This window comes from Blennius ocellaris, assembly GCF_963422515.1.
Source record: "Blennius ocellaris genome assembly, chromosome: 20".
Classification (NCBI taxonomy): domain Eukaryota; kingdom Metazoa; phylum Chordata; class Actinopteri; order Blenniiformes; family Blenniidae; genus Blennius; species Blennius ocellaris.
The window spans coordinates 934,068-957,996 of NC_137669.1; the positions used below are offsets into that span (position 1 = coordinate 934,068).

General features: G+C 48.2%; 1 protein-coding gene across 1 annotated transcript in view; it reads left to right on the plus strand.

The window, feature by feature from the left end:
• Positions 1-19,350: 19,350 nt before the first annotated feature.
• Positions 19,351-23,929, plus strand: part of epb41a (erythrocyte membrane protein band 4.1a) — a gene marked incomplete at both ends in the record, with an annotated part of 80,461 nt that continues 75,882 nt past the window's right edge. The window contains one exon of the mRNA XM_080516462.1: positions 19,351-19,656. Coding sequence (XP_080372588.1) covers positions 19,351-19,656 — 306 coding nt within the window. The remainder of the gene's footprint in view (positions 19,657-23,929) is intronic.

The window sequence follows — 23,929 nt, forward strand, 5'->3', positions numbered from 1 at the left end:
ATTCTAACAAACCAAAATAAACTAGATGAAATAATGACTCCCTAAACTGGGGAACAAAAACACATAAACACAATCAACACAACACCAAGCCCAACAACAACCCACAATAACCTCCAACAACACTAAACATGAATTCCCATCATGCCTTGCAGCGACCACCTCTGTGCAAATGCATAAAGGAGCCGATAGCTGCAATGAATTATGGGAGTTTCTGTTTGTGGTGTTTTAAATGCAATTATTGGGGGTTCTATTTGGTTTGTGGTGTCGGTAATAATTGTGTTGTGTTGTGTTTTTGTTGCTTAGTTCATGTAGTTTAGTTTATTACGGTAGTTGTAAGTTGTCAACCAGCAGTGAAGAAGGTTTTGTGTGTAGTGTCCTCCTGGCATAGGCTGCAGGTAGGACTATCAAAATAAAGTGTGTGCACCTCTCTGGGTGTTAGAATCACTGGAAAATGTAACCTAATGGCTTTGAGCTATAAAGGTTACTGACCACTGGTCTATTCCATGTGCCTTATAATGCGGTGCGCCTTATATATGAACAAAGTTGTAGATTATGTCAATCAATGTAGGTGCGCCTTATAGTGTGGAAAATACGGTATATAATTTGAGCAATGTTGCCAATGTGCAAGTAACGTAAACATAGTATAAGGTAAATAACACAAGTGTACTCTTGCAATATAAAAACTTAACTGCGCCTTCACTGCGGCTTTTGAGTTAATTTCCATATGAACAATAAAACATGACCATGAGAAGTGAAATCAAAAATACAACACAAATATCAAACAATTCAAATAGTACTTGAGACTTATTTCAAATTGGTGAACTGTACATATCAACAGCTATAAACTAAGGCAATTCTGCTAAATGTCATTTTAACAGGATTGAAGCCTCCCAACACAAAATAACTTAGAGAAAAGAGTCCAATAAAGACACAAACTTGAGTAACTGTGGTTATTTCAGTTCATTACATGTTTTATTTTGAACATGGTCAAATTGAAATATCAAAATCAATGGTGCCAATAAACCAAAGATATTTAATCAAACAAACATTGACTTAGTTGCAGTAAAATAGAATAATTTTGCATGTCCAAAAAGGAATGGGAAGGAGTATCACTATTATTAAATATCACCTCTTCTTGGTACATAAATAATAAGTGTTCACACTATTATCCATCCTACCATCCATCTTCCCGTGGTGCCAGAGCCTCCTGCGTGGGGGGCCAGGGTTCACCTGGACACGCTCCCAGTAGCATTATTATGTTAAAGGAGTCATATCACACAACTTTTCAACACTTTCACCTGCTTCTTCCTGGTCCACAAACTTTCTATTCAAAGTGTTTTGCCCCAAATCCAGCTTGTCCTTGATTTTCGTTCATTGAGCCTCATTCAGAACCTGCAGGGTTCAGGAGCTGGACTGGCTCCGCCCACATTGGGAAGAGGAGGAAGTGCTTCCTCTCCTCATGCCATGTGCCATTGTTTACATTGTAGCTGTCACTACATGATGGAGAAACGCAGTTCAACCAAACCAATAAGAAGCAGAATGTGACCCAGAAGAAGCTGCTGAACAAGTTGTGAGGTTTCAGGATGTTAGTGGAACTTATTGTCTCAATATGTTCGTCAGCCGCACCGAAATGTGCTGTTTTAACAGCAAATAGACCAGCAAAGTTGTGCTCATGTGATCTGCCTGCTCCATGGTACAAAGACTGCAAATAACTGTACCTTGACACTTGTGGCTCCGTTGCTGCGTCGTCCCAGCGCGGTGCTGCCGGCGGCGGGTTGCTGCGTCGTCCCAGCGCGGTGCTGCCGGCGGCGGGTTGCTGCGTCGTCCCAGCGCGGTGCTGCCGGCGGCGGGTTGCTGCGTCGTCCCAGCGCGGTGCTGCCGGCGGCGGGTTGCTGCGTCGTCCCAGCGCGGTGCTGCCGGCGGAGGGTTGCTGCGTCGTCCCAGCGCGGTGCTGCCGGCGGAGGGTTGCTGCGTCGTCCCAGCGCGGTGCTGCCGGCGGCGGGTTGCTGCGTCGTCCCAGCGCGGTGCTGCCGGCAGAGGGTTGCTGCGTCGTCCCAGCGCGGTGCTGCCGGCGGAGGGTTGCTGCGTCGTCCCAGCGCGGTGCTGCCGGCGGCGGGTTGCTGCGTCGTCCCAGCGCGGTGCTGCCGGCGGCGGGTTGCTGCGTCGTCCCAGCGCGGTGCTGCCGGCGGAGGGTTGCTGCGTCGTCCCAGCGCGGTGCTGCCGGCGGAGGGTTGCTGCGTCGTCCCAGCGCGGTGCTGCCGGCAGAGGGTTGCTGCGTCGTCCCAGCGCGGTGCTGCCGGCGGCGGGTTGCTGCGTCGTCCCAGCGCGGTGCTGCCGGCGGCGGGTTGCTGCGTCGTCCCAGCGCGGTGCTGCCGGCGGCGGGTTGCTGCGTCGTCCCAGCGCGGTGCTGCCGGCGGAGGGTTGCTGCGTCGTCCCAGCGCGGTGCTGCCGGCGGAGGGTTGCTGCGTCGTCCCAGCGCGGTGCTGCCGGCGGCGGGTTGCTGAGGAGCCTGAGAGCTGCTGGAGGCCGGCCTGGTCCTCCATCATGGTTTGGTTTGGTCACACGTGTGTGTGTGTGTGGCAAGTAGACATTGCAACGCGTCGACTTCTGGATTTGACGTCCGCGACCATTTAGAACGGAGTAGTGGCCGTTGTGGCTCCAGGCCGAGTCGCCCTCCTCCACCACACAACTTTCAGGAATAGCAACCGCTTTTTCATTCTGCTGCAGCAGCAGCAGGGACGGGAACTCAGATTTTTTCATCCGTAAAGGTATTTATTCTAGCTTCACGAGTATCTGGCTACATAGCATCTGTGATGAAGAGGCTTTTTATGCTGCATTTCTGCATGGGAACATGGTTTTTGTAGTCCTACAGAGTTCTTAAGTTATTTCCAGTGAAGGCCTGGGCAGCGCCTCCACTTGGTTGTGTGACGTCTCTGCATTGGCAACACATTCTAATCCTTCATGGTGTAATATCGCAACATTGCACATCCCTAGGCTGAACTACAAAACTACCAATATCGCTTACCAAACTACAATACGGACTAACTCCTGTTTGAGTGCAGAGACCGCCTGCCAATCACAAAGTGCTGCAAAAGTGACAACAGATGCCAGGGAAATCCCTAATAATGTGACTGGTATTCATTGCCACCAAACATCACTGCAGCTTTCACTTGACCACACTACAACACTTGATTTGATTTAGTTTGTCGTGTTTGTGTTTGCTGTTGTGGCAGTTTTGCAGTTTTGCCATTAGCAGACTGAGGGGGCTGAATTATTCCTGTCAATGCTGTAAATCCACACCTTTCCGACTGTTGTCTAACTTTTGTATTTGCATATCCTACATTATCTGTGTATTTTCACTATAGTGCATTTTGGGTGTGTGTGAGAGTTGGACTTTATTTGTAAGACCGCATGTGTATGATGTGGTTCTTCGTAGTACCACCACACTTCTGGTGCCTCTAGGTCTCTGACGGGTTGGCCTCCCCAGGTCTGGTAGTGGAATGTGTTGGTAGGTCCTGGTTTGATTCGGGATCAAGGTGATCTTTCAAGAATTCATTTAAATATGTTCTTTGATTTGAGCAGCTGCCCCCCCAGTGGATGATGGTACATTTCAGCGCCTGTGATTTGATTGTGTTGTTGCTGACGTGTTGGAAAAACTCCAGACCAAAACAAAGAAGGCCGTTGCTTTATGAGGCTGTTCAGCCAGATGTATGGGAGTTGATGTCTCCTTTATAAATGACGGAGAGATCCAAGACATTTCTACATTCTTTTCTTGATGTTAAATGTATTTGTCACAGTTTCTGACAACTTGTGACTTGTTCTACGACGCTACCGGCATTAAAAACACAGTGTGGAATGACAAATTCAATAAAGTCCTGCGTTATTGTCAGCCCTCTTCAGCAGAGCTTTTCTAAGAACATACTTCTGCTAAAGCACAAGTTGTGAGCCAGAGCCCCGAGTCGTCTGATTGGTCATGTTCAGCCCTCTGTCATTACCTGAGCTGTGCCACAGTCACACAAGTAACACAGTTACAGTCATTTATTACTTGATTATTTCCTGCAAAGCTGTAATAATGACGCATTACTTTTAAAATGTAGGTAATATTACACGTTCCAATCTCAGTAACATGCGTTACGGAGCATTTGAACACGATTAGGTCTTGAGTTTTAATTTAAGAAAACAACACAGACTGAAAAAAACGATTTGTAAGTAAGAGTTGTTTCCTGCTGCTAGAATTTACTAACAGACACGGATGGTACATTTGTCAGATGGACAAACTCACATTATTTTCAGTTGGTGAGAGGAAAGGACAAGAATAGTGAAGTGTAATCTGTGTGCAACACCAACGGAACTCTCTTCTGCAAAATCACATGGTCGAGTTAGATGGATTCCTACTTTGGCCATCAATCACTCGTACGAAAATTCCTCAAGGCACAAGCAACGCTTCTTTCCCATCGGTGTGAGGTAGACAACGTCCTGCAAGCTCATTTCCATGAAAATTACCTTCTTTCATTGGAGCAGCAGAAATAACTTTGTTCTCTATGCTACGTTGGAATTGATGAGTGTTTTCTTGGTATTTACTTGTCAGTCCAGCGTCTGCAACCCTGAGGGAGTGGCCTCTAAGAGTCTTCAACCCTGAGGGAGTGGCCTCTAAGAGTCTTCTTCCCTGAGGGAGTGGCCTGTAAGAGTCTTCAACCCTGAGGGAGTGGCCTCTAAGAGTCTTCAACCCTGAGGGAGTGGCCTCTAAGAGTCTTCAACCCTGAGGGAGTGGCCTCTAAGAGTCTTCTACCCTGAGGGAGTGGCCTCTAAGAGTCTTCTACCCTGAGGGAGTGGCCTCTAAGAGTCTTCAACCCTGAGGGAGTGGCCTCTAAGAGTCTTCAACCCTGAGGGAGTGGCCTGTAAGAGTCTTCAACCCTGAGGGAGTGGCCTCTAAGAGTTTCAACCCTGAGGGAGTGGCCTCTAAGAGTCTTCAACCCTGAGGGAGTGGCCTCTAAGAGTCTTCAACCCTGAGGGAGTGGCCTCTAAGAGTCTTCTTCCCTGAGGGAGTGGCCTCTAAGAGTCTTCTACCCTGAGGGAGTGGCCTCTAAGAGTCTTCAACCCTGAGGGAGTGGCCTCTAAGAGTCTTCAACCCTGAGGGAGTGGCCTCTAAGAGTCTTCAACCCTGAGGGAGTGGCCTCTAAGAGTCTTCAACCCTGAGGGAGTGGCCTCTAAGAGTCTTCTTCCCTGAGGGAGTGGCCTCTAAGAGTCTTCTACCCTGAGGGAGTGGCCTCTAAGAGTCTTCAACCCTGAGGGAGTGGCCTCTAAGAGTCTTCTACCCTGAGGGAGTGGCCTCTAAGAGTCTTCAACCCTGAGGGAGTGGCCTCTAAGAGTCTTCTACCCTGAGGGAGTGGCCTCTAAGAGTCTTCTACCCTGAGGGAGTGGCCTCTAAGAGTCTTCTACCCTGAGGGAGTGGCCTCTAAGAGTCTTCTACCCTGAGGGAGTGGCCTCTAAGAGTCTTCAACCCTGAGGGAGTGGCCTCTAAGAGTCTTCAACCCTGAGGGAGTGGCCTCTAAGAGTCTTCAACCCTGAGGGAGTGGCCTCTAAGAGTCTTCTACCCTGAGGGAGTGGCCTCTAAGAGTCTTCTACCCTGAGGGAGTGGCCTCTAAGAGTCTTCTACCCTGAGGGAGTGGCCTCTAAGAGTCTTCAACCCTGAGGGAGTGGCCTCTAAGAGTCTTCAACCCTGAGGGAGTGGCCTCTAAGAGTCTTCTACCCTGAGGGAGTGGCCTCTAAGAGTCTTCTACCCTGAGGGAGTGGCCTCTAAGAGTCTTCTACCCTGAGGGAGTGGCCTCTAAGAGTCTTCAACCCTGAGGGAGTGGCCTGTAAGAGTCTTCAACCCTGAGGGAGTGGCCTCTAAGAGTCTTCAACCCTGAGGGAGTGGCCTCTAAGAGTCTTCTTCCCTGAGGGAGTGGCCTCTAAGAGTCTTCTTCCCTGAGGGAGTGGCCTCTAAGAGTCTTCTTCCCTGAGGGAGTGGCCTCTAAGAGTCTTCAACCCTGAGGGAGTGGCCTCTAAGAGTCTTCTTCCCTGAGGGAGTGGCCTCTAAGAGTCTTCTTCCCTGAGGGAGTGGCCTCTAAGAGTCTTCTACCCTGAGGGAGTGGCCTCTAAGAGTCTTCAACCCTGAGGGAGTGGCCTCTAAGAGTCTTCTACCCTGAGGGAGTGGCCTCTAAGAGTCTTCAACCCTGAGGGAGTGGCCTCTAAGAGTCTTCAACCCTGAGGGAGTGGCCTCTAAGAGTCGTCAACCCTGAGGGAGTGGCCTCTAAGAGTCGTCAACCCTGAGGGAGTGGCCTCTAAGAGTCGTCAACCCTGAGGGAGTGGCCTCTAAGAGTCTTCAACCCTGAAGGAGTGGCCTCTAAGAGTCTTCAACCCTGAGGGAGTGGCCTCTAAGAGTCTTCAACCCTGAGGGAGTGGCCTCTAAGAGTCTTCAACCCTGAGGGAGTGGCCTGTAAGAGTCTTCAACCCTGAGGGAGTGGCCTGTAAGAGTCTTCAACCCTGAGGGAGTGGCCTCTAAGAGTCTTCTACCCTGAGGGAGTGGCCTCTAAGAGTCTTCAACCCTGAGGGAGTGGCCTCTAAGAGTCTTCTACCCTGAGGGAGTGGCCTGTAAGAGTCTTCTACCCTGAGGGAGTGGCCTCTAAGAGTCTTCAGTCACAACCACTCTGATTGCCTTGAATCACTGTGGGTCAGCTCATTTCTAAGGTTTTGATTTAATTTGAAATGCGGCTCCGGCTCACAGCTGTCATCAGAGGAAGTGGGGGTAGGGCTGTGCAGGGAGGCAGTAGGGCTGTGCAGGGAGGCAGTAGGGCTGTGGAGGGAGGCAGTAGGGCTGTGCAGGGAGGCAGTAGGGCTGTGCAGGGAGGCAGTAGGGCTGTGGAGAGAGGCAGTAGGGCTGTGCAGGGAGGCAGTGGCATCTTTGGGAAGCTGCCTCCAGCTTCCACGTCAACACACAACAACCTTTAATCCCACAGAGGGCCAGATTATTTTTAAAGCCGCTTTCAGTGCTTAAGCTCACGTTCAGCACTCTGACAGCTTCCACATAGTCAGAAAGGCAGATATGCTTAAGTATGTTTTTACTTTTCACAATACTTACTTTTTAAACATTACATGGAGTGTTAAATTTAGAAACCTTTCAGAAATCTTAAAGTTATTATACAAAATGTTGTATTTGAATACAAAACTACTTGGTTCCCTTTACATGAGCCTGCAGTGATATTCCAGATTGACGGTTAGGTGACTGTCTGAATATGAACAAATCAAATGAATCTATTTTGAACAGTAACTGGCCTGATGACATTTAAGACCTCCATGAGAATGTAGACCAACACAGCTTCACTGATGTTGTTTAAGAGTCTTTAGGTTGCCGTGACAACAGAGGAACTTGGTCATTTTATGATCAGTAAGTAAAGTTATTTGGGGAAAGCAGTGTTATGATGTTTGTTCTGTTGTTCTTTTGGTCATTCTGGCATGAACTCAGGTCAACCCCAGGAAAGCTGCTGGTCCTGATGGTGTACCTGGTGAAGACACCTTCATGGTCCTGATGGTGCACCTGGTGAAGACACCTTCATGGTCCTGATGGTGTACCTGGTGAAGACACCTTCATGGTCCTGATGGTGTACCTGGTGAAGACACCTTCATGGTCCTGATGGTGTACCTGGTGAAGGCACCTTCATGGTCCTGATGGTGTACCTGGTGAAGACACCTTCATGGTCCTGATGGTGCACCTGGTGAAGACACCTTCATGGTCCTGATGGTGTACCTGGTGAAGACACCTTCATGGTCCTGATGGTGTACCTGGTGAAGGCACCTTCATGGTCCTGATGGTGCACCTGGTGAAGACACCTTCATGGTCCTGATGGTGTACCTGGTGAAGACACCTTCATGGTCCTGATGGTGTACCTGGTGAAGACACCTTCATGGTCCTGATGGTGTACCTGGTGAAGGCACCTTCATGGTCCTGATGGTGTACCTGGTGAAGACACCTTCATGGTCCTGATGGTGCACCTGGTGAAGACACCTTCATGGTCCTGATGGTGTACCTGGTGAAGACACCTTCATGGTCCTGATGGTGTACCTGGTGAAGGCACCTTCATGGTCCTGATGGTGCACCTGGTGAAGACACCTTCATGGTCCTGATGGTGTACCTGGTGAAGACACCTTCATGGTCCTGATGGTGTACCTGGTGAAGACACCTTCATGGTCCTGATGGTGCACCTGGTGAAGGCACCTTCATGGTCCCGATGGTGTACCTGGTGAAGACACCTTCATGGTCCCGATGGTGTACCTGGTGAAGACACCTTCATGGTCCTGATGGTGCACCTGGTGAAGACACCTTCATGGTCCCGATGGTGTACCTGGTGAAGACACCTTCATGGTCCTGATGGTGTACCTGGTGAAGACACCTTCATGGTCCTGATGGTGTACCTGGTGAAGACACCTTCATGGTCCTGATGGTGTACCTGGTGAAGACACCTTCATGGTCCTGATGGTGTACCTGGTGAAGGACCTTCATGGTCCTGATGGTGTACCTGGTGAAGACACCTTCATGGTCCCGATGGTGTACCTGGTGAAGACACCTTCATGGTCCCGATGGTGTACCTGGTGAAGACACCTTCATGGTCCCGATGGTGTACCTGGTGAAGACACCTTCATGGTCCTGATGGTGCACCTGGTGAAGACACCTTCATGGTCCTGATGGTGCACCTGGTGAAGACACCTTCATGGTCCTGATGGTGTACCTGGTGAAGACACCTTCATGGTCCTGATGGTGTACCTGGTGAAGACACCTTCATGGTCCTGATGGTGTACCTGGTGAAGGACCTTCATGGTCCTGATGGTGTACCTGGTGAAGACACCTTCATGGTCCTGATGGTGTACCTGGTGAAGGACCTTCATGGTCCTGATGGTGCACCTGGTGAAGACACCTTCATGGTCCTGATGGTGCACCTGGTGAAGACACCTTCATGGTCCTGATGGTGTACCTGGTGAAGACACCTTCATGGTCCTGATGGTGCACCTGGTGAAGACACCTTCATGGTCCTGATGGTGTACCTGGTGAAGACACCTTCATGGTCCTGATGGTGCACCTGGTGAAGACACCTTCATGGTCCTGATGGTGTACCTGGTGAAGACACCTTCATGGTCCTGATGGTGTACCTGGTGAAGACACCTTCATGGTCCTGATGGTGCACCTGGTGAAGACACCTTCATGGTCCTGATGGTGTACCTGGTGAAGGACCTTCATGGTCCTGATGGTGTACCTGGTGAAGGCACCTTCATGGTCCTGATGGTGCACCTGGTGAAGACACCTTCATGGTCCTGATGGTGTACCTGGTGAAGGCACCTTCATGGTCCTGATGGTGTACCTGGTGAAGACACCTTCATGGTCCTGATGGTGTACCTGGTGAAGGCACCTTCATGGTCCTGATGGTGTACCTGGTGAAGACACCTTCATGGTCCTGATGGTGTACCTGGTGAAGGCACCTTCATGGTCCTGATGGTGTACCTGGTGAAGGACCTTCATGGTCCTGATGGTGTACCTGGTGAAGACACCTTCATGGTCCTGATGGTGCACCTGGTGAAGACACCTTCATGGTCCTGATGGTGTACCTGGTGAAGGACCTTCATGGTCCTGATGGTGTACCTGGTGAAGGCACCTTCATGGTCCTGATGGTGCACCTGGTGAAGACACCTTCATGGTCCTGATGGTGTACCTGGTGAAGGCACCTTCATGGTCCTGATGGTGTACCTGGTGAAGGACCTTCATGGTCCTGATGGTGCACCTGGTGAAGACACCTTCATGGTCCTGATGGTGCACCTGGTGAAGACACCTTCATGGTCCTGATGGTGCACCTGGTGAAGACACCTTCATGGTCCTGATGGTGTACCTGGTGAAGGCACCTTCATGGTCCTGATGGTGCACCTGGTGAAGACACCTTCATGGTCCTGATGGTGTACCTGGTGAAGACACCTTCATGGTCCTGATGGTGCACCTGGTGAAGACACCTTCATGGTCCTGATGGTGTACCTGGTGAAGGACCTTCATGGTCCTGATGGTGTACCTGGTGAAGGCACCTTCATGGTCCTGATGGTGCACCTGGTGAAGACACCTTCATGGTCCTGATGGTGTACCTGGTGAAGGCACCTTCATGGTCCTGATGGTGTACCTGGTGAAGACACCTTCATGGTCCTGATGGTGTACCTGGTGAAGGCACCTTCATGGTCCTGATGGTGTACCTGGTGAAGACACCTTCATGGTCCTGATGGTGTACCTGGTGAAGGCACCTTCATGGTCCTGATGGTGTACCTGGTGAAGGACCTTCATGGTCCTGATGGTGTACCTGGTGAAGACACCTTCATGGTCCTGATGGTGCACCTGGTGAAGACACCTTCATGGTCCTGATGGTGTACCTGGTGAAGGACCTTCATGGTCCTGATGGTGTACCTGGTGAAGGCACCTTCATGGTCCTGATGGTGCACCTGGTGAAGACACCTTCATGGTCCTGATGGTGTACCTGGTGAAGGCACCTTCATGGTCCTGATGGTGTACCTGGTGAAGGACCTTCATGGTCCTGATGGTGCACCTGGTGAAGACACCTTCATGGTCCTGATGGTGCACCTGGTGAAGACACCTTCATGGTCCTGATGGTGCACCTGGTGAAGACACCTTCATGGTCCTGATGGTGTACCTGGTGAAGGCACCTTCATGGTCCTGATGGTGCACCTGGTGAAGACACCTTCATGGTCCTGATGGTGTACCTGGTGAAGACACCTTCATGGTCCTGATGGTGCACCTGGTGAAGACACCTTCATGGTCCTGATGGTGTACCTGGTGAAGGACCTTCATGGTCCTGATGGTGTACCTGGTGAAGGCACCTTCATGGTCCTGATGGTGCACCTGGTGAAGACACCTTCATGGTCCTGATGGTGTACCTGGTGAAGGCACCTTCATGGTCCTGATGGTGTACCTGGTGAAGACACCTTCATGGTCCTGATGGTGTACCTGGTGAAGGCACCTTCATGGTCCTGATGGTGTACCTGGTGAAGGCACCTTCATGGTCCTGATGGTGTACCTGGTGAAGACACCTTCATGGTCCTGATGGTGTACCTGGTGAAGGCACCTTCATGGTCCTGATGGTGTACCTGGTGAAGGACCTTCATGGTCCTGATGTCCGCGAGTATGCGTGGAACACATGACGTCAAAATCGTCGTCCACACTGTCTGAACGCTTTCTTCTTCCGGCTCTCGGCGAAGGCGGACGCTTCTCTCTCCTCCCCTCTTCTCTCTCCTCTCCTCCCCTCTTCTCTCTCCTCTCCTCTCCCCCTCTCCTCCCCTCTTCTCTCTCCTCTCCTCTCCCCCTCTTCTCTCTCCTCTCCTCTCCCCCTCTCCTCCCCTCTTCTCTCCTCTCCCCCTCTCCTCCCCTCTTCTCTCTCCTCTCCCCCTCGTCTTCCCTGCTTGCTGCTCCCGTCCTGTACCGTCTCATGTCAGATCTATCAAGAGAATCTCTTCAGACCCTCATCAGAATTTAACCAGAACCATGGAATTGATCATCTGGTCTCTCAGTGTGATCGACCAAATGTTTACGACACGACGATCAGCAAAGGAGAGTCTGCATGTCCTGATGGGATGTTTGCAGCCGGATACATGCTGGATTCCTGGGGTTCCTGGGGTTCCTGGAGGTCCTGGAGGTTCCTGGGGTTCCTGGAGGTCCCTGGAGGTCCCTGGAGGTCCCTGGAGGTCTCTGGAGGTTCCTGGAGGTCCTGGAGGTTCCTGAGGTTCCTGGAGGTCCATGGAGGTCCATGGAGGTCCCTGGAGGTTCCTGGAGGTCCTGGAGGTTCCTGGAGGTTCCTGGAGGTCCCTGTGTTTGGCCATTGTTTCCATGGAGGATGTGGAGGACCTCTACATGTTGGGATTCATGATGCTGATTGGAGCTGGAGGCTTTCTGATCTATCAAAGTGTAGAAGACGCTAGCAGCTGCATTGGGAAGGCTGCCTATCGTCACTGAAGGACTGTGTCGAGCTCTGATTGCTCAGACTCGTGATAAACCAACTCAAGAGTACACAAGTCACGACTCTTGAACGTTTAGATTGGAACCATCTTACAGGAAGACCAGAGACACTGGAGGTCGACAGATGAAGATGAATCGCCTGAATGAAAACAAACCTAATCTACATTTGGATTCCCAGACACCCAGTTGTCGATGCTGGTGTTTTGTCTTCAACTCTCCTGGATGTGAGCGTGGAACGAAGGCTCCCCCCCCCTCCATGGCTGCCTGCCTGATGGGCTGTGCGCCGAGACACCTCCTCCTAGCGGCGGGCTGCACAACTAGCCTTCACATATCCTAAGTGCTGTCTAGAGAAAATGTTGTAATCTGTCTGTGTTTGACGCTTAAATGTGGATGAGGTGGGGTTTTTTCACAATTACAGACTGTCTCCTTAGAGCTCCTGAGAGCAGTCTGTAACCCATCTTTTCCCCTCCTCTCCTCTCCTCTTGTTGTCCTTCTTTCCTCCAAACTTTCTATGCATTTTCGTTGTGCCTGTTACAATGACAATAGAGACGATTCTGAGTCTGATTCTGAACAATCCCAATTTCAAAGCAAATAAAGCGAGCCACATGGCTCAAAACTCCTGAAGTGAAAGATAAAGTACTTTAGGAAAGGTGGAGAATGCCGGACGGAACACTGACACATCCCACGAGTGTCGTGGCACGACTCTGAGTTGTATTTGAAGTGGGATGTGTAAAGGGTGAATAGGACCGGAGAAAGCACAGTCCCCTGTGGTGCTCCGGTGCTGCTGACCCCCAGTCTGCCGGTCAGATAGTCTGTTCTCCACTCTCGTCTCTGGGAGGGGGACGGTCCATGTGTTTTATGCAGGTGGGAAACCTTTAAACCAACAAACCAACACAAGTGTCACTGTACAACATGAGATATAATCAACACATCAATCAATAACAGGTTGTAGAAATGTATCACAATTATAGGAAATGGTCAATTTAGCAAGTACTATTTAATATATTAAATACATTTACATTAGAATAGAAACTATTTGAGTCAAATTATTAACCATTTCCAAATGAATCATTCATTCTAAAGAAACATGATGGTATATAATGTATCAAGCACTATAGAATATGATCAAATATACATAACATCATTTAAAGTACATTTTAGTTGAGTATAATTTACCATATGTACAATTTACTTTATTAATACATTACTCATTATATGTATATGTACATACACAGAGCAGATTTATTTATCCAAACAACACATAAATAAACCATTTACAGTGGATATAAAAAGGTTTTTTTTAACCATCTACTTGCTCTTAGTGTGGCTGGTGGTGTAAAGTCAGTTGAAAACGTTGCTGGTACTGAACGTGGTGCTTTTGAGAAGAATACAGTGAACAAGGTTTGTCTCCACTGGATGTTTACATGAATCACCAGGTTCACACATCATTACAAAATAAACAGTCTTACAGAACACTTACACACATATAGCTGAACACACAAAGTAGCCTATATTAATATCTTCATTGTATATGGCTGTTTATAACATAAATATATTATAAATGTTACAAATTAAGCTTTATATACTGTATATGGTATATAGTGGTTTTATATATAAAACATTGAATCTCTGTTCTGAGGTTCTGTAAATAGTTTTTAAATAAACAATAAATAAAGCAACTTCTGATCAATCATATCAATTTCAGACTTATGTTTATTTATATTTTACAGAAGGACCTGGACATTGGATGTGATTTGTACCATGGAAAACCTTTTCCCCACGCTTCATCTAGACCAGGGGTCGCGACCTTTAATGCTCAAAGAGCCAGTTGGTCCCGTTTCCCCTGAACACAACACCCAGAGACACACACACGCGCACGCACGCGCATGCACGCACACACAAACTCCAACTCACCCATGTTCACACATGCCTACATGGTCACTCACAATATCACTGATGTTATGATGAGTAATGTCAAAGAAGCACGCTACAGAAAAAGATTATACTTTACAACAGACATGCACATCAGTCTTTTATTTTGACAGTCCCCCAGGAAGACCATGCCAGGAGGACACTACACATCAGTCTTTTATTTTGACAGTCCCACAGGCAGACCATGCCAGGAGGACACTACACACCAGTCTTTTATTTTGACAGTCCCACAGGAAGACCATGCCAGGAGGACACTACACATCAGTCTTTTATTTTGACAGTCCCACAGGCCGACCATGCCAGGAGGACACTACACACCAGTCTTTTATTTTGACAGTCCCCCAGACAGACCATGTCAGGAGGACACTACACATCAGTCTTTTATTTTGACAGTCCCCCAGACAAACCATGCCAGGAGGACACTACACATCAGTCTTTTATTTTGACAGTCCCCCAGACAGACCATGCCAGGACGACACGACACACAAAACCTTCTTCACTGCTGGTTGACAACTTACAACTAATAAACTAAACTACATGAACTGAGCAACAAAAACACAACACAACACAATCATTACCGACACTACAAACCTAACATAACCCTCAATAATTACATTTAAAACACGACAAACAGAAACTCCCATAATGCATTGCAGCTCTCAGCTCCTTTATCGCTCCACATTATTAAAATGGAAGATAAATGTGTGAGATGTGGATTGTTAGAACCATGAGTGTGATGGTGTGTCTTTAATGTCCTGTAGTTGTTGTGTGATTCACTAGAATGTTCCGTCACTCTCAACAAGTCTGTAATGAACCTCCTGGAACTGTGGGCTTTTACTGTGAAAGGTACAGGAAGCTCCCAGCTTCAGACACCAGTTGAGCCGCTGTCATGACCTGCAGCCGCAATTCTACCTTCTTCATCCATTATTGTTGTAATGACGTTACGTCGCTGCTCGTTCACGACCCTACATTTTACCACTCTTTGTAGTGGGACTGTGCTCTGGGTGGCCTTGCCTTACCTCCCATACCACCCTTTGCCTTACCTCCCATACCACCCTTTGCCTTACCTCCCATACCACCCTTTGCCTTTCCTCCCATACCACCCTTTGCCTTACCTCCCATACCACCCTTTGCCTTTCCTCCCATACCACCCTTTGCCTTACCTCCCATACCACCCTTTGCCTTTCCTCCCATACCACCCTTTGCCTTACCTCCCATACCACCCTTTGCCTTACCTCCCATACCACCCTTTGCCTTTCCTCCCATACCACCCTTTGCCTTACCTCCCATACCACCCTTTGCCTTACCTCCCATACCACCCTTTGCCTTACCTCCCATACCACCCTTTGCCTTAACTCCCATACCACCCTTTGCCTTTCCTCCCATACCACCCTTTGCCTTACCTCCCATACCACCCTTTGCCTTTCCTCCCATACCACCCTTTGCCTTACCTCCCATACCACCCTTTGCCTTACCTCCCATACCACCCTTTGCCTTACCTTCCATACCACCCTTTGCCTTACCTTCCATACCACCCTTTGCCTTACCTCCCATACCACCCTTTGCCTTACCTCCCATACCACCCTTTGCCTTACCTTCCATACCACCCCGCTCCGGGATGACAGAGGCTCAAGGAGTGGAGGGACCACAGAGCCGCGGGTTGCCGACCCCTGATTTAGCAGAACTTTACCAAGCATACAGGTGATGCATCATAACACAATAAACGTGTTAAATTTGTGTTGTTTTCATGTCCTTTAAATCCAAATGTGCTTCACAAATATCTTCATTATCCCCCGCCGTGGCTGATAGGCCCCGAAGGGGGATCTTGAAACAGTCTCCGTCCGTCCGTATGTTCGAACGTTTCTACCTATATCTCGGCAACCCCTGGGCCCACAGTGACCAAACTTCACATGTGGATACATCTCAGAGGGGGAAGGGATACTATGGTGACCTTGACCTAATTTGCATATTAAGTAGGTCACAGGGTCATGAAGTGCTTAGAAACACATTTGGGGCTTTGGAGGCCTAGGTTTTTGAGCTCGGGCTCTGAAATTTTATACACACATGATACACACTCCAGGGATAACCTCCAGTACACCAAGTGACCTGACCTTGACCTTGAAGATTGGTAGGGTCTGAAGTTTGCTCGTCATGGTTGCACAATACATGTATTTTCATATAAACATTTCTCCTCGTTTCTCAGCAGTTCCTGGGCCCACAGTCACCAAACTTCACACATGGACACTCCACCTGGGGAGAAGGGGCACCATGGTGACCATGACCTCATTTGCATATCAGGTCACAGGGTCACTAAGTGCATAAAAACACCTTTTGGGCTCTGGAGACGTATTTTGACATAGCTTATGAAGAAGACCTTTCAGATTCTACATAATTATCTACTAGAACCCATGGAACACCCTCTAGTGTACCAAGTGTGCTGCCTTAGAGCTGCTTTGTGAGAAAATAGAAAGCCCTCCGGCGGGGGATTAGCCCAGCAACCGCCTTCTTGTTTTGTTCAAGAAATTCTACATTAAACATGCTTAATGGTTGCAAATTACATTAATCAATGCTTTAGTTTATTTATGAAGGTAAAACTATCATCAGGTCATTTTGTGTCGCATGCATTCAATAAAATAACATGTCACTCTCAAAAACTCCCTATATGTTCAAATGTATTTGTAGATCTTTTGACTTCTACATCAAGGCACTGTACAGAAAGGATTGTTCTTTAAAAGTTTTTATTGTGATTCACCTCAAATGGAAGATGGATGTTGTAAAACGTGTTCAGACCCCTGAGGGTCAGTCTCTCCATGCTGCTTCGCCGGCTTTTTTCTTCTCTGCAGGCTCCTGGGTGGTGTTGTAATGGGGCTAACAGGGTGCACCGATGCTACGTATACTTTAATTCCTCCTCACCCCGTCAACAGGAGGCTTCCTCTTAGACACTCAGGTGTCTGGCTTCTTCTCAATACTAAACTGACTGATGTTGGTGCACACGTCACCCATGTGAGCTCCATAGTGTGGTTTTTTGTTGTCGTATATTCACGTCCACCGTCCTGGCAGCCTGCCATGGTTAAAACAAAAACAGATCAAATGAAAAGAGCATAATATATAGCAGAGGTTGTCATGGCTGCGTTTCTCGTCATCAACAGAATAACACCTGCTAAAGCTGTAACGTTTGTTATATGTGGCCCTCTTTTATTTCCTCGTAAAGCTGTAGAATGAAGGCAGCAAGGACGGGGTCGTCTATTGTTGTGCAGGCAGCCGGATAAATGAAATGAATGTTAGTTCTGTGAGGTTCAGCAAATAATAACATATTGACAAAATGAGGGGTATAGCAGGTCTAAGGTTTAGGTTGTCCGCATCCCTGAAAAATCCAGTCTGGCCATATGAGCCACCAAAGAACTGAGATGGAGACGCAGCAGCCTGTTCCTGATGTGAAGGTTCTGTCACAGAATTGGCTACTGGCTCATTTGAAACAATGAATTTTACATCATTTACTGTAATGAGCGTAGAGCTATGGATAATACAGTGGCAAACAGACGGCAATAACAGTTCATGTAGTTAAAAAAATGTAAATATAGAAAAAGCAACGGAGCTGTACTTGAATGCACCATGAAGCCCCATGTCAGCGACGCTACATCAATAGCATGATACATAGATCCTAAAGTAAACTGTCCCAGAAGCACAATAAAGCCGCTTCACACGGCAGGACAACGAGGCCGGTTGTGTCCAGATTCTCTCCTCCAGACTCTCTAAAGACGCTCAGATCATCTTCAGATAATCAGACATTCCTGCCGTGTGTGTGGTGTGTTCAGACTGCTCTCGTCTCCTCGGAAGGATGTTGGGACCGCTCCCCTCTGAGATGGGGGATATTCAACATGTTGGATTGTTCTGGCCCGAGTTCTCACCGTGTGGTTTCCTCCGAGCAGCAGCCTGTTGACTGTGACTGCAGCCAATCAGAAAGCCAGGTGACGGAGTGGCGCCGGACCGGAAAAACGGGCGGGGAATCCAAAAATCAGAACCGTTGTGTTGAGCAACCAACACCTCTTCAGGTCCCCACCCCCCCAAAACAAATGCACCAAAGACGATGGCCATTGCATCCTCTTTGTCCGGCGGGTTGGTTGACTCTGAGATTTTGCGACATTTCCCGTCTGACCTGGGGATGTGAAATGGTTCATGTGTGGTGTGTTGATGTTTCCAAGTGGCTGCACAACACACACTGTATGACCAAAAGTGTTCAACCTGAGATTATTTATCGCCGTGTGTGGTCTCTCAGGTTTGGGAAATCTGCCCACAATTGTATAATCCTGCTTTGTGAACCGGGCTTCACGGCTCTCTAGGTTGATCAACACAGTCACGCCCGACCACAGCTACTCCTGGCTGCTCCAAAACACACAGTGAGTCCGTCTACGAGGGGCGCAGGAACCTGCAGGAGACTAGTTCTCACAACCCTACAGTACAGTCACTGCACAAATACGTCTTGATTCCAAAGCATTCATGTCTTCTAACCAGAAAGCCAACTGGAAAGGTGCAAACATGAAAAGAAACACAGAACTACGCTGAACTCAGCAGTGGCAGCTTGTCACGTCTTGGACTGGCTGAAAAGCGCCAGTAAAAAAACTAAAAACTTATGTTGTAGCTTTTTCTCGTTATCTCGGGGAAAAAGAACTCGAAATCTCCAGAAAACCACTGAAATTATCTCGTTATCACGGAAAAACACAGGATAAAAAAAAAAAAAATCCTTGTTATGCAGCTGTATACATTAAACATGGTGGACCCCGAATCAGAGAGGATCATGGGAAGTGTGACGTCGGTGCCAAACGACTCTACTGCCTCGACTGTGACAAGAAGAGTGGAGGATTTACTGAACTGTACATCTCTCCCTGTATTTCTGTCTCTGTCTCTGTGTGGAAACAATTATATTGTTGGTTTCACACTTACTTTTTTCAAGAGTGCTTTTCATGTGACCCTCAACACAAGTCTTGAAAATCCCAGGCTTAAATTATTACTAAAGCTGCGCCTCATTTCTCCCCCTTAGCCCTTCATGTCACCCCTACCCCTCTGAAATGGGGGGTCTTTTTTTCATATACAGGGAAAGAAATCTGACCAAACCTCTTTTCATTCACATCAACATAATGCAGACTTTTTACACCTAATGGAAGATTAAATGTCATTTTTCCTTCACACGGCCCCCCATGTCTCTTCACCTAATCAGAATGTTATCATACATATTGTGTACTGTGAAGGGACAAAGTGGGGGTTTCAAGAAGGGTTTCAAAGAAATGTATAACCTGTCCCATAAAAACATCTACGCAATAAAGTATCACTTTTTTTTTTTTTTTTTTTTTAACTCATTGTGGTCTTGTCCCCATGCAGCGGTTGCCATGACGACAGACGAGGCCGAGAGTCAACAGAAGAAGCCGAGGCAGCAGGAGGAGACGGGACAGGACGTCCGGCTGCCGTCCCCCGAGGACGAGCAGCTCCGGCCTCGGAACCGCAGCTCTGCGGGACGCGGCTTGTCCCGCCTCTTCTCCTCCTTCATGAAGACGCGCTCACAGTGTGACGGGGAGGGCGGGGAGGGGGGGGAGCGGGGGGAGCGGGAGGAGGAGGAGGAGGAGGCCAAAGCCCCAATTGCTGACCCCGAGCCTGAGCTGAGGACGGAGGGAGACCTCGCTGTGGACCAGCACTCTGTAAGCTGTGTGTGTGTGTGTGTGTGTGTGTGTGTGTGTGTGTGTGCGTGTGTGCGTGCGTGCGTGCGTGCGTGCGTGCGTGCGTGCGTGCGTGCGTGCGTGCGCGCGCGCGTGCGTGTGTTTCAAGGTTCAAGGTGTTTTATTGTCATATCACCATTAAAATCCAGGTTTCTTATTTTCTAAAATTCTTATTTTGCCGTCTACCCTGGAGCCGATGTACATAAATAAGTAAGTATATACAAAAATAGAATTAAATAAAATATAAATAAAATATAAAATAAAATAAAATAACAGAGCAGTGCAAAAATATTAGTAAGAAAGTGAGATGTGCAAAATGTAAACGTGTCAGAAGCTGTGTGTGTGTGTGTGTGTGTGTGTGTGTGTGTGTGTGTGTGTGTGTGTGTGTGTGTGTGTGTGTGTGTGTGTGTGTGTGTGTGTGTGTGTGTGTGTGTGTGTGTGTGTGTGTGTGTGTGTGCGTGTGCGTGTGCGTGTGCGTGAAGATGAACTTGATTACCCCTGGTGGGCAGTTTGTGATGCAGCCAGTATTGAAACACGCATAAGGAATAAACTAATAAGACGAATCTACATGTAGTTGTTGAGCAGACTGATGGCAGTTGGTTTAAAAAACTCGATCTTAAATGGTGCATTCGATTGCATTGTGGAGTACGAAATACTACATTGTGACGTGATAAATTGTAGGATCAGCTGATGTTGAACCAACCAAATGCCAAATAATGTTATGGAAGAAACGTACTTATTTAAAAGCAGATAACTGAACCAATATAAAGATGTATACAATATATGTACATTAATATAATATATACAGAGATGTATACAAAATAAATAGTTCATAGAATTTTACTCCAGGGGCCACAAAAGCCCCGTTTCCACCGTATGAAACGTGCGGGGATGGAACGGTTTCAGGTTTCCACTGCAAAACCTGTGGATTTTCCGGAAATGACCACTCCAAAGGTTTGCTCTTTCCGTTGGGGTACCAGGACCATAGACCGGTTCTGAGTTTGAGGAGATTTACTACCCTCCCTCAATATTTTAATGTCTGCTGTATGAATCCTCTGTTGTCGACATATTCTGCTTTGCACCGTTTGTTTTTTTGTTTTTCTTTTGTGTTTTGCTGCGCAACTTTCACGTTGGTCCCACATGAGCAGATGCGAGACGGAGACCGGGACTGGGGGGGGGGGGGGGAGCTACAGCCATGACCAAATTGGGAGCTCGGAAGCAGCCGTACATCATGCAGCTCCTGTGGACTACCGAGTCTGCTCGTTGTGTCGCCACACGTTGCGTCGCTGACTGCTGCTCCATCTGGAGCTCTGGCTCCCCGATGGCGATGGTGCGCCTGCCAACGGCTCGAGACACAATGTAATGCAACGTGAGGAATGCACTCGGACAGCGTCCACACACGGAGCTGCACCGAGCCCCAAGCCCTGAGCCCCGTCTTCGCATCACGTCCGCCATCGTGGCCCCAATGCGGAAGCTACCGTCGTCACATCCAGCAGCGCAACACTGGCACCGACTGGCTCTGTGCCGCTGAAGTGTCACTTTGCTGGGGTGACGTTCGCTCTCGGAACCAGCATGCAAGTTGCAGCTGCAGCTCTACACTACTTTGCAAAAGTAGTGTAGGTTCCTCCGACTCTGCCCCACCACTGCTGTCGCGTAACAAAGTTATTTGAATTTTGAATCTCCAGCCGAGGAAGTCGGGGGAATCCTTCTTCGTGGGCGTGACGTCAAGAGTTGTGCAGATCTCCATCTGTTGTGTTTATATCGGCTTGTTTCCTCTTAAATATCCAAGTTTTTACAGTGTTTTGAAGTTATAGTCGGCGTTTTATGAGCCTTGATGAAAGATTGAGCCTGGAAGAGACCAGAGGGAGGAGAAAAGGAGCACGGGCGGCGGTAGCGGCTAGCCGTTAGCTCGAGTGGCTAGTAGACGATCAAGTGGACCAGTGGGATCAACCTGGACTCATCTTCAGTGATTCCACAGTCTTATTAAATATTCATGAAACCCAAGGACAGTAAAGTACAGTAATCAATATATTTAAAGAAAAAGGTGCAATGAAATAATTTCAGCTTGTAAAATGGTCCAGTTACCTCCCACCCCCCCCCACCCCCCTCACCTACACAGACAAGGTGATTACAACTTCCCTTGAACAGAAATCCACACACATTGTGCTTGTCTCGGGGAACTACAGTATAAAGCTCAACGCTTCGCCCGCCAAGCCAATGTGTGGCAAGGTGTGTTACTATATATAAACTATATTGTACAGTGTATCACAGTCATAATTATGAAAGAAAATATTGAGTGACTAAACAAACATTGGTATCACAACCCTTAATAAACACAAAATAAACTATAAATATTTATGGATGTGCGAATCAGGATTTTCTCTAACTTGTAATTACATAGAAACATTAATATACCAATGAATATGACATGAATTTACATGTGTAAAATAAGTAATCTTTCAGGAATTAGACTCGCGCATTATCACAGATTAAGCAAGTCAGAACAGGCACTCGTACCCATTTTAAATGCCTCCATACCTGGAATTATGCTCGTCTTCACATACGTCATAGCCTTGCTCGGATCCATAAACTCCACGGCTTCTCCTTTGTAATTGATTTTGAGGCGGGCTGGAAGCATCATTCCGTCCCGGAGCGGAGCTTTCTCACCTCCGTGAACGTGGCCTGAGCCTTGGCCACCGCCGGGGTGTCGTTGGGGAAGAACACGTATTGGTCCGTGGGTGCCAGCACGGCACAGTCTTGGTAGAAATGAACTTTAGCGATAATTGCACGTGGTTTTCCATCAGATCTCTGCTGCCTCGGGAGTCGAACGTGAGCAGTCAGCGAGCAGTTCTTTGTCCAGCTGCAGCACCTCTGGTAGTAGCTTCAACACCGTTGGGTGTTTCGAGGATGCCAATGATGCTTAGATTGCACCTCCTCATTCTTCCTTCCATGTCCTCACACTTATCTCTATATTAACAAAGTTGTAGTTGCTGTATACACAGAAATACTCTGGCTAAACACAGCTCACTCCATTGTGGTCAAGCCATGCCCCCCTGAGAGAGAGAATTTACTGTAAACCAGGGGTTCTCCGTTCTTGGCCACTGGAGTCGGTGTCCCGCACGTTTTGGATGCCTCCCATCTTCAACACACCTCAAATGTCGATGTCATCATCACACTTGTAGACAAGCCCAGTAATGAGCCCCTATTGCATTCAGGTGGGTTGCAATGGGAGAGGCCTAAAACATTTGACATACTGAATGACCTCGATAATTTTGCCGGCCTCGATATATCACCATATTACCAAGAGGAAAACAAACATGCATGCAGCCTGTTTGCTTTCCTCGTCTCTCACCTCCAAACAGGCTGCATGACAAGAGGGTTCGCTCTGCACATCAGTCTCGGCACCAAGTTGATAGCACGACCAAATGTCACAGCCCCAGTGTGGGAATATTTCAACTTTAAACCAAATGACCAAAGTGAGCCCACCAACACAGACAAGCCAGTACGACAGATTTGCTTAAAAGTGGTGGCATTGAAAAAAAACCCAATACAACAGTCTGGCATGCTCACGTGAAACAGCCAGGTTTTCCCAATTTGGGAAAATAAACTGCACCTGGAGATGCAGAGCCTTGCTCCCTACAGTCAACACTCACTGGGGTGCTTGGTCGACAAAGTAGATACAAATGGAATAGCAGAAAGTGTAATTCGCTACACCGCCAAAGAAGTTCGGTCCTTTGAGTTGAAAAGCCAGCATTTCAAGAAATGCTGCAACGATTTGACAAAGTACGGAATGCCTGTTAGAAAATGTGTGTCACCATTTGCAATACCAGAGCTTTACAGGAGAGTCAAAGATGACATCCATCCATCCATCCATCCATCCGTCCATCCATCCATCCATCCATCCATCCATCCATCCACTGTCCACCGTTTATCCAGGCCGGGTCACAGAGGCAGCAGTCTAAGCAGGGATACCCAGACTCCCCTTGCCCCAGACTCTTCCTCCAGCTCTTCTGGTGGGACCCCAAGGCGTTCCCAGGCCATAGAGAGACATAGTCCCTCCAGTGTATCAAGGGCACGCTGAAGGTCCAGTTTTGATGAAGCCAACAGAACTACATGATCTGCAAAAAGCAGAGAAGAGATCCTGTGGTCACCAAACTGGGCCCCCTCTGGTCCCAAGCTGTGCATAGAAATTCTGTCCATTAACGTTATGTACAGAAACAAACTGACAAAGGACAGTCCTGCTGGAATCCAACGT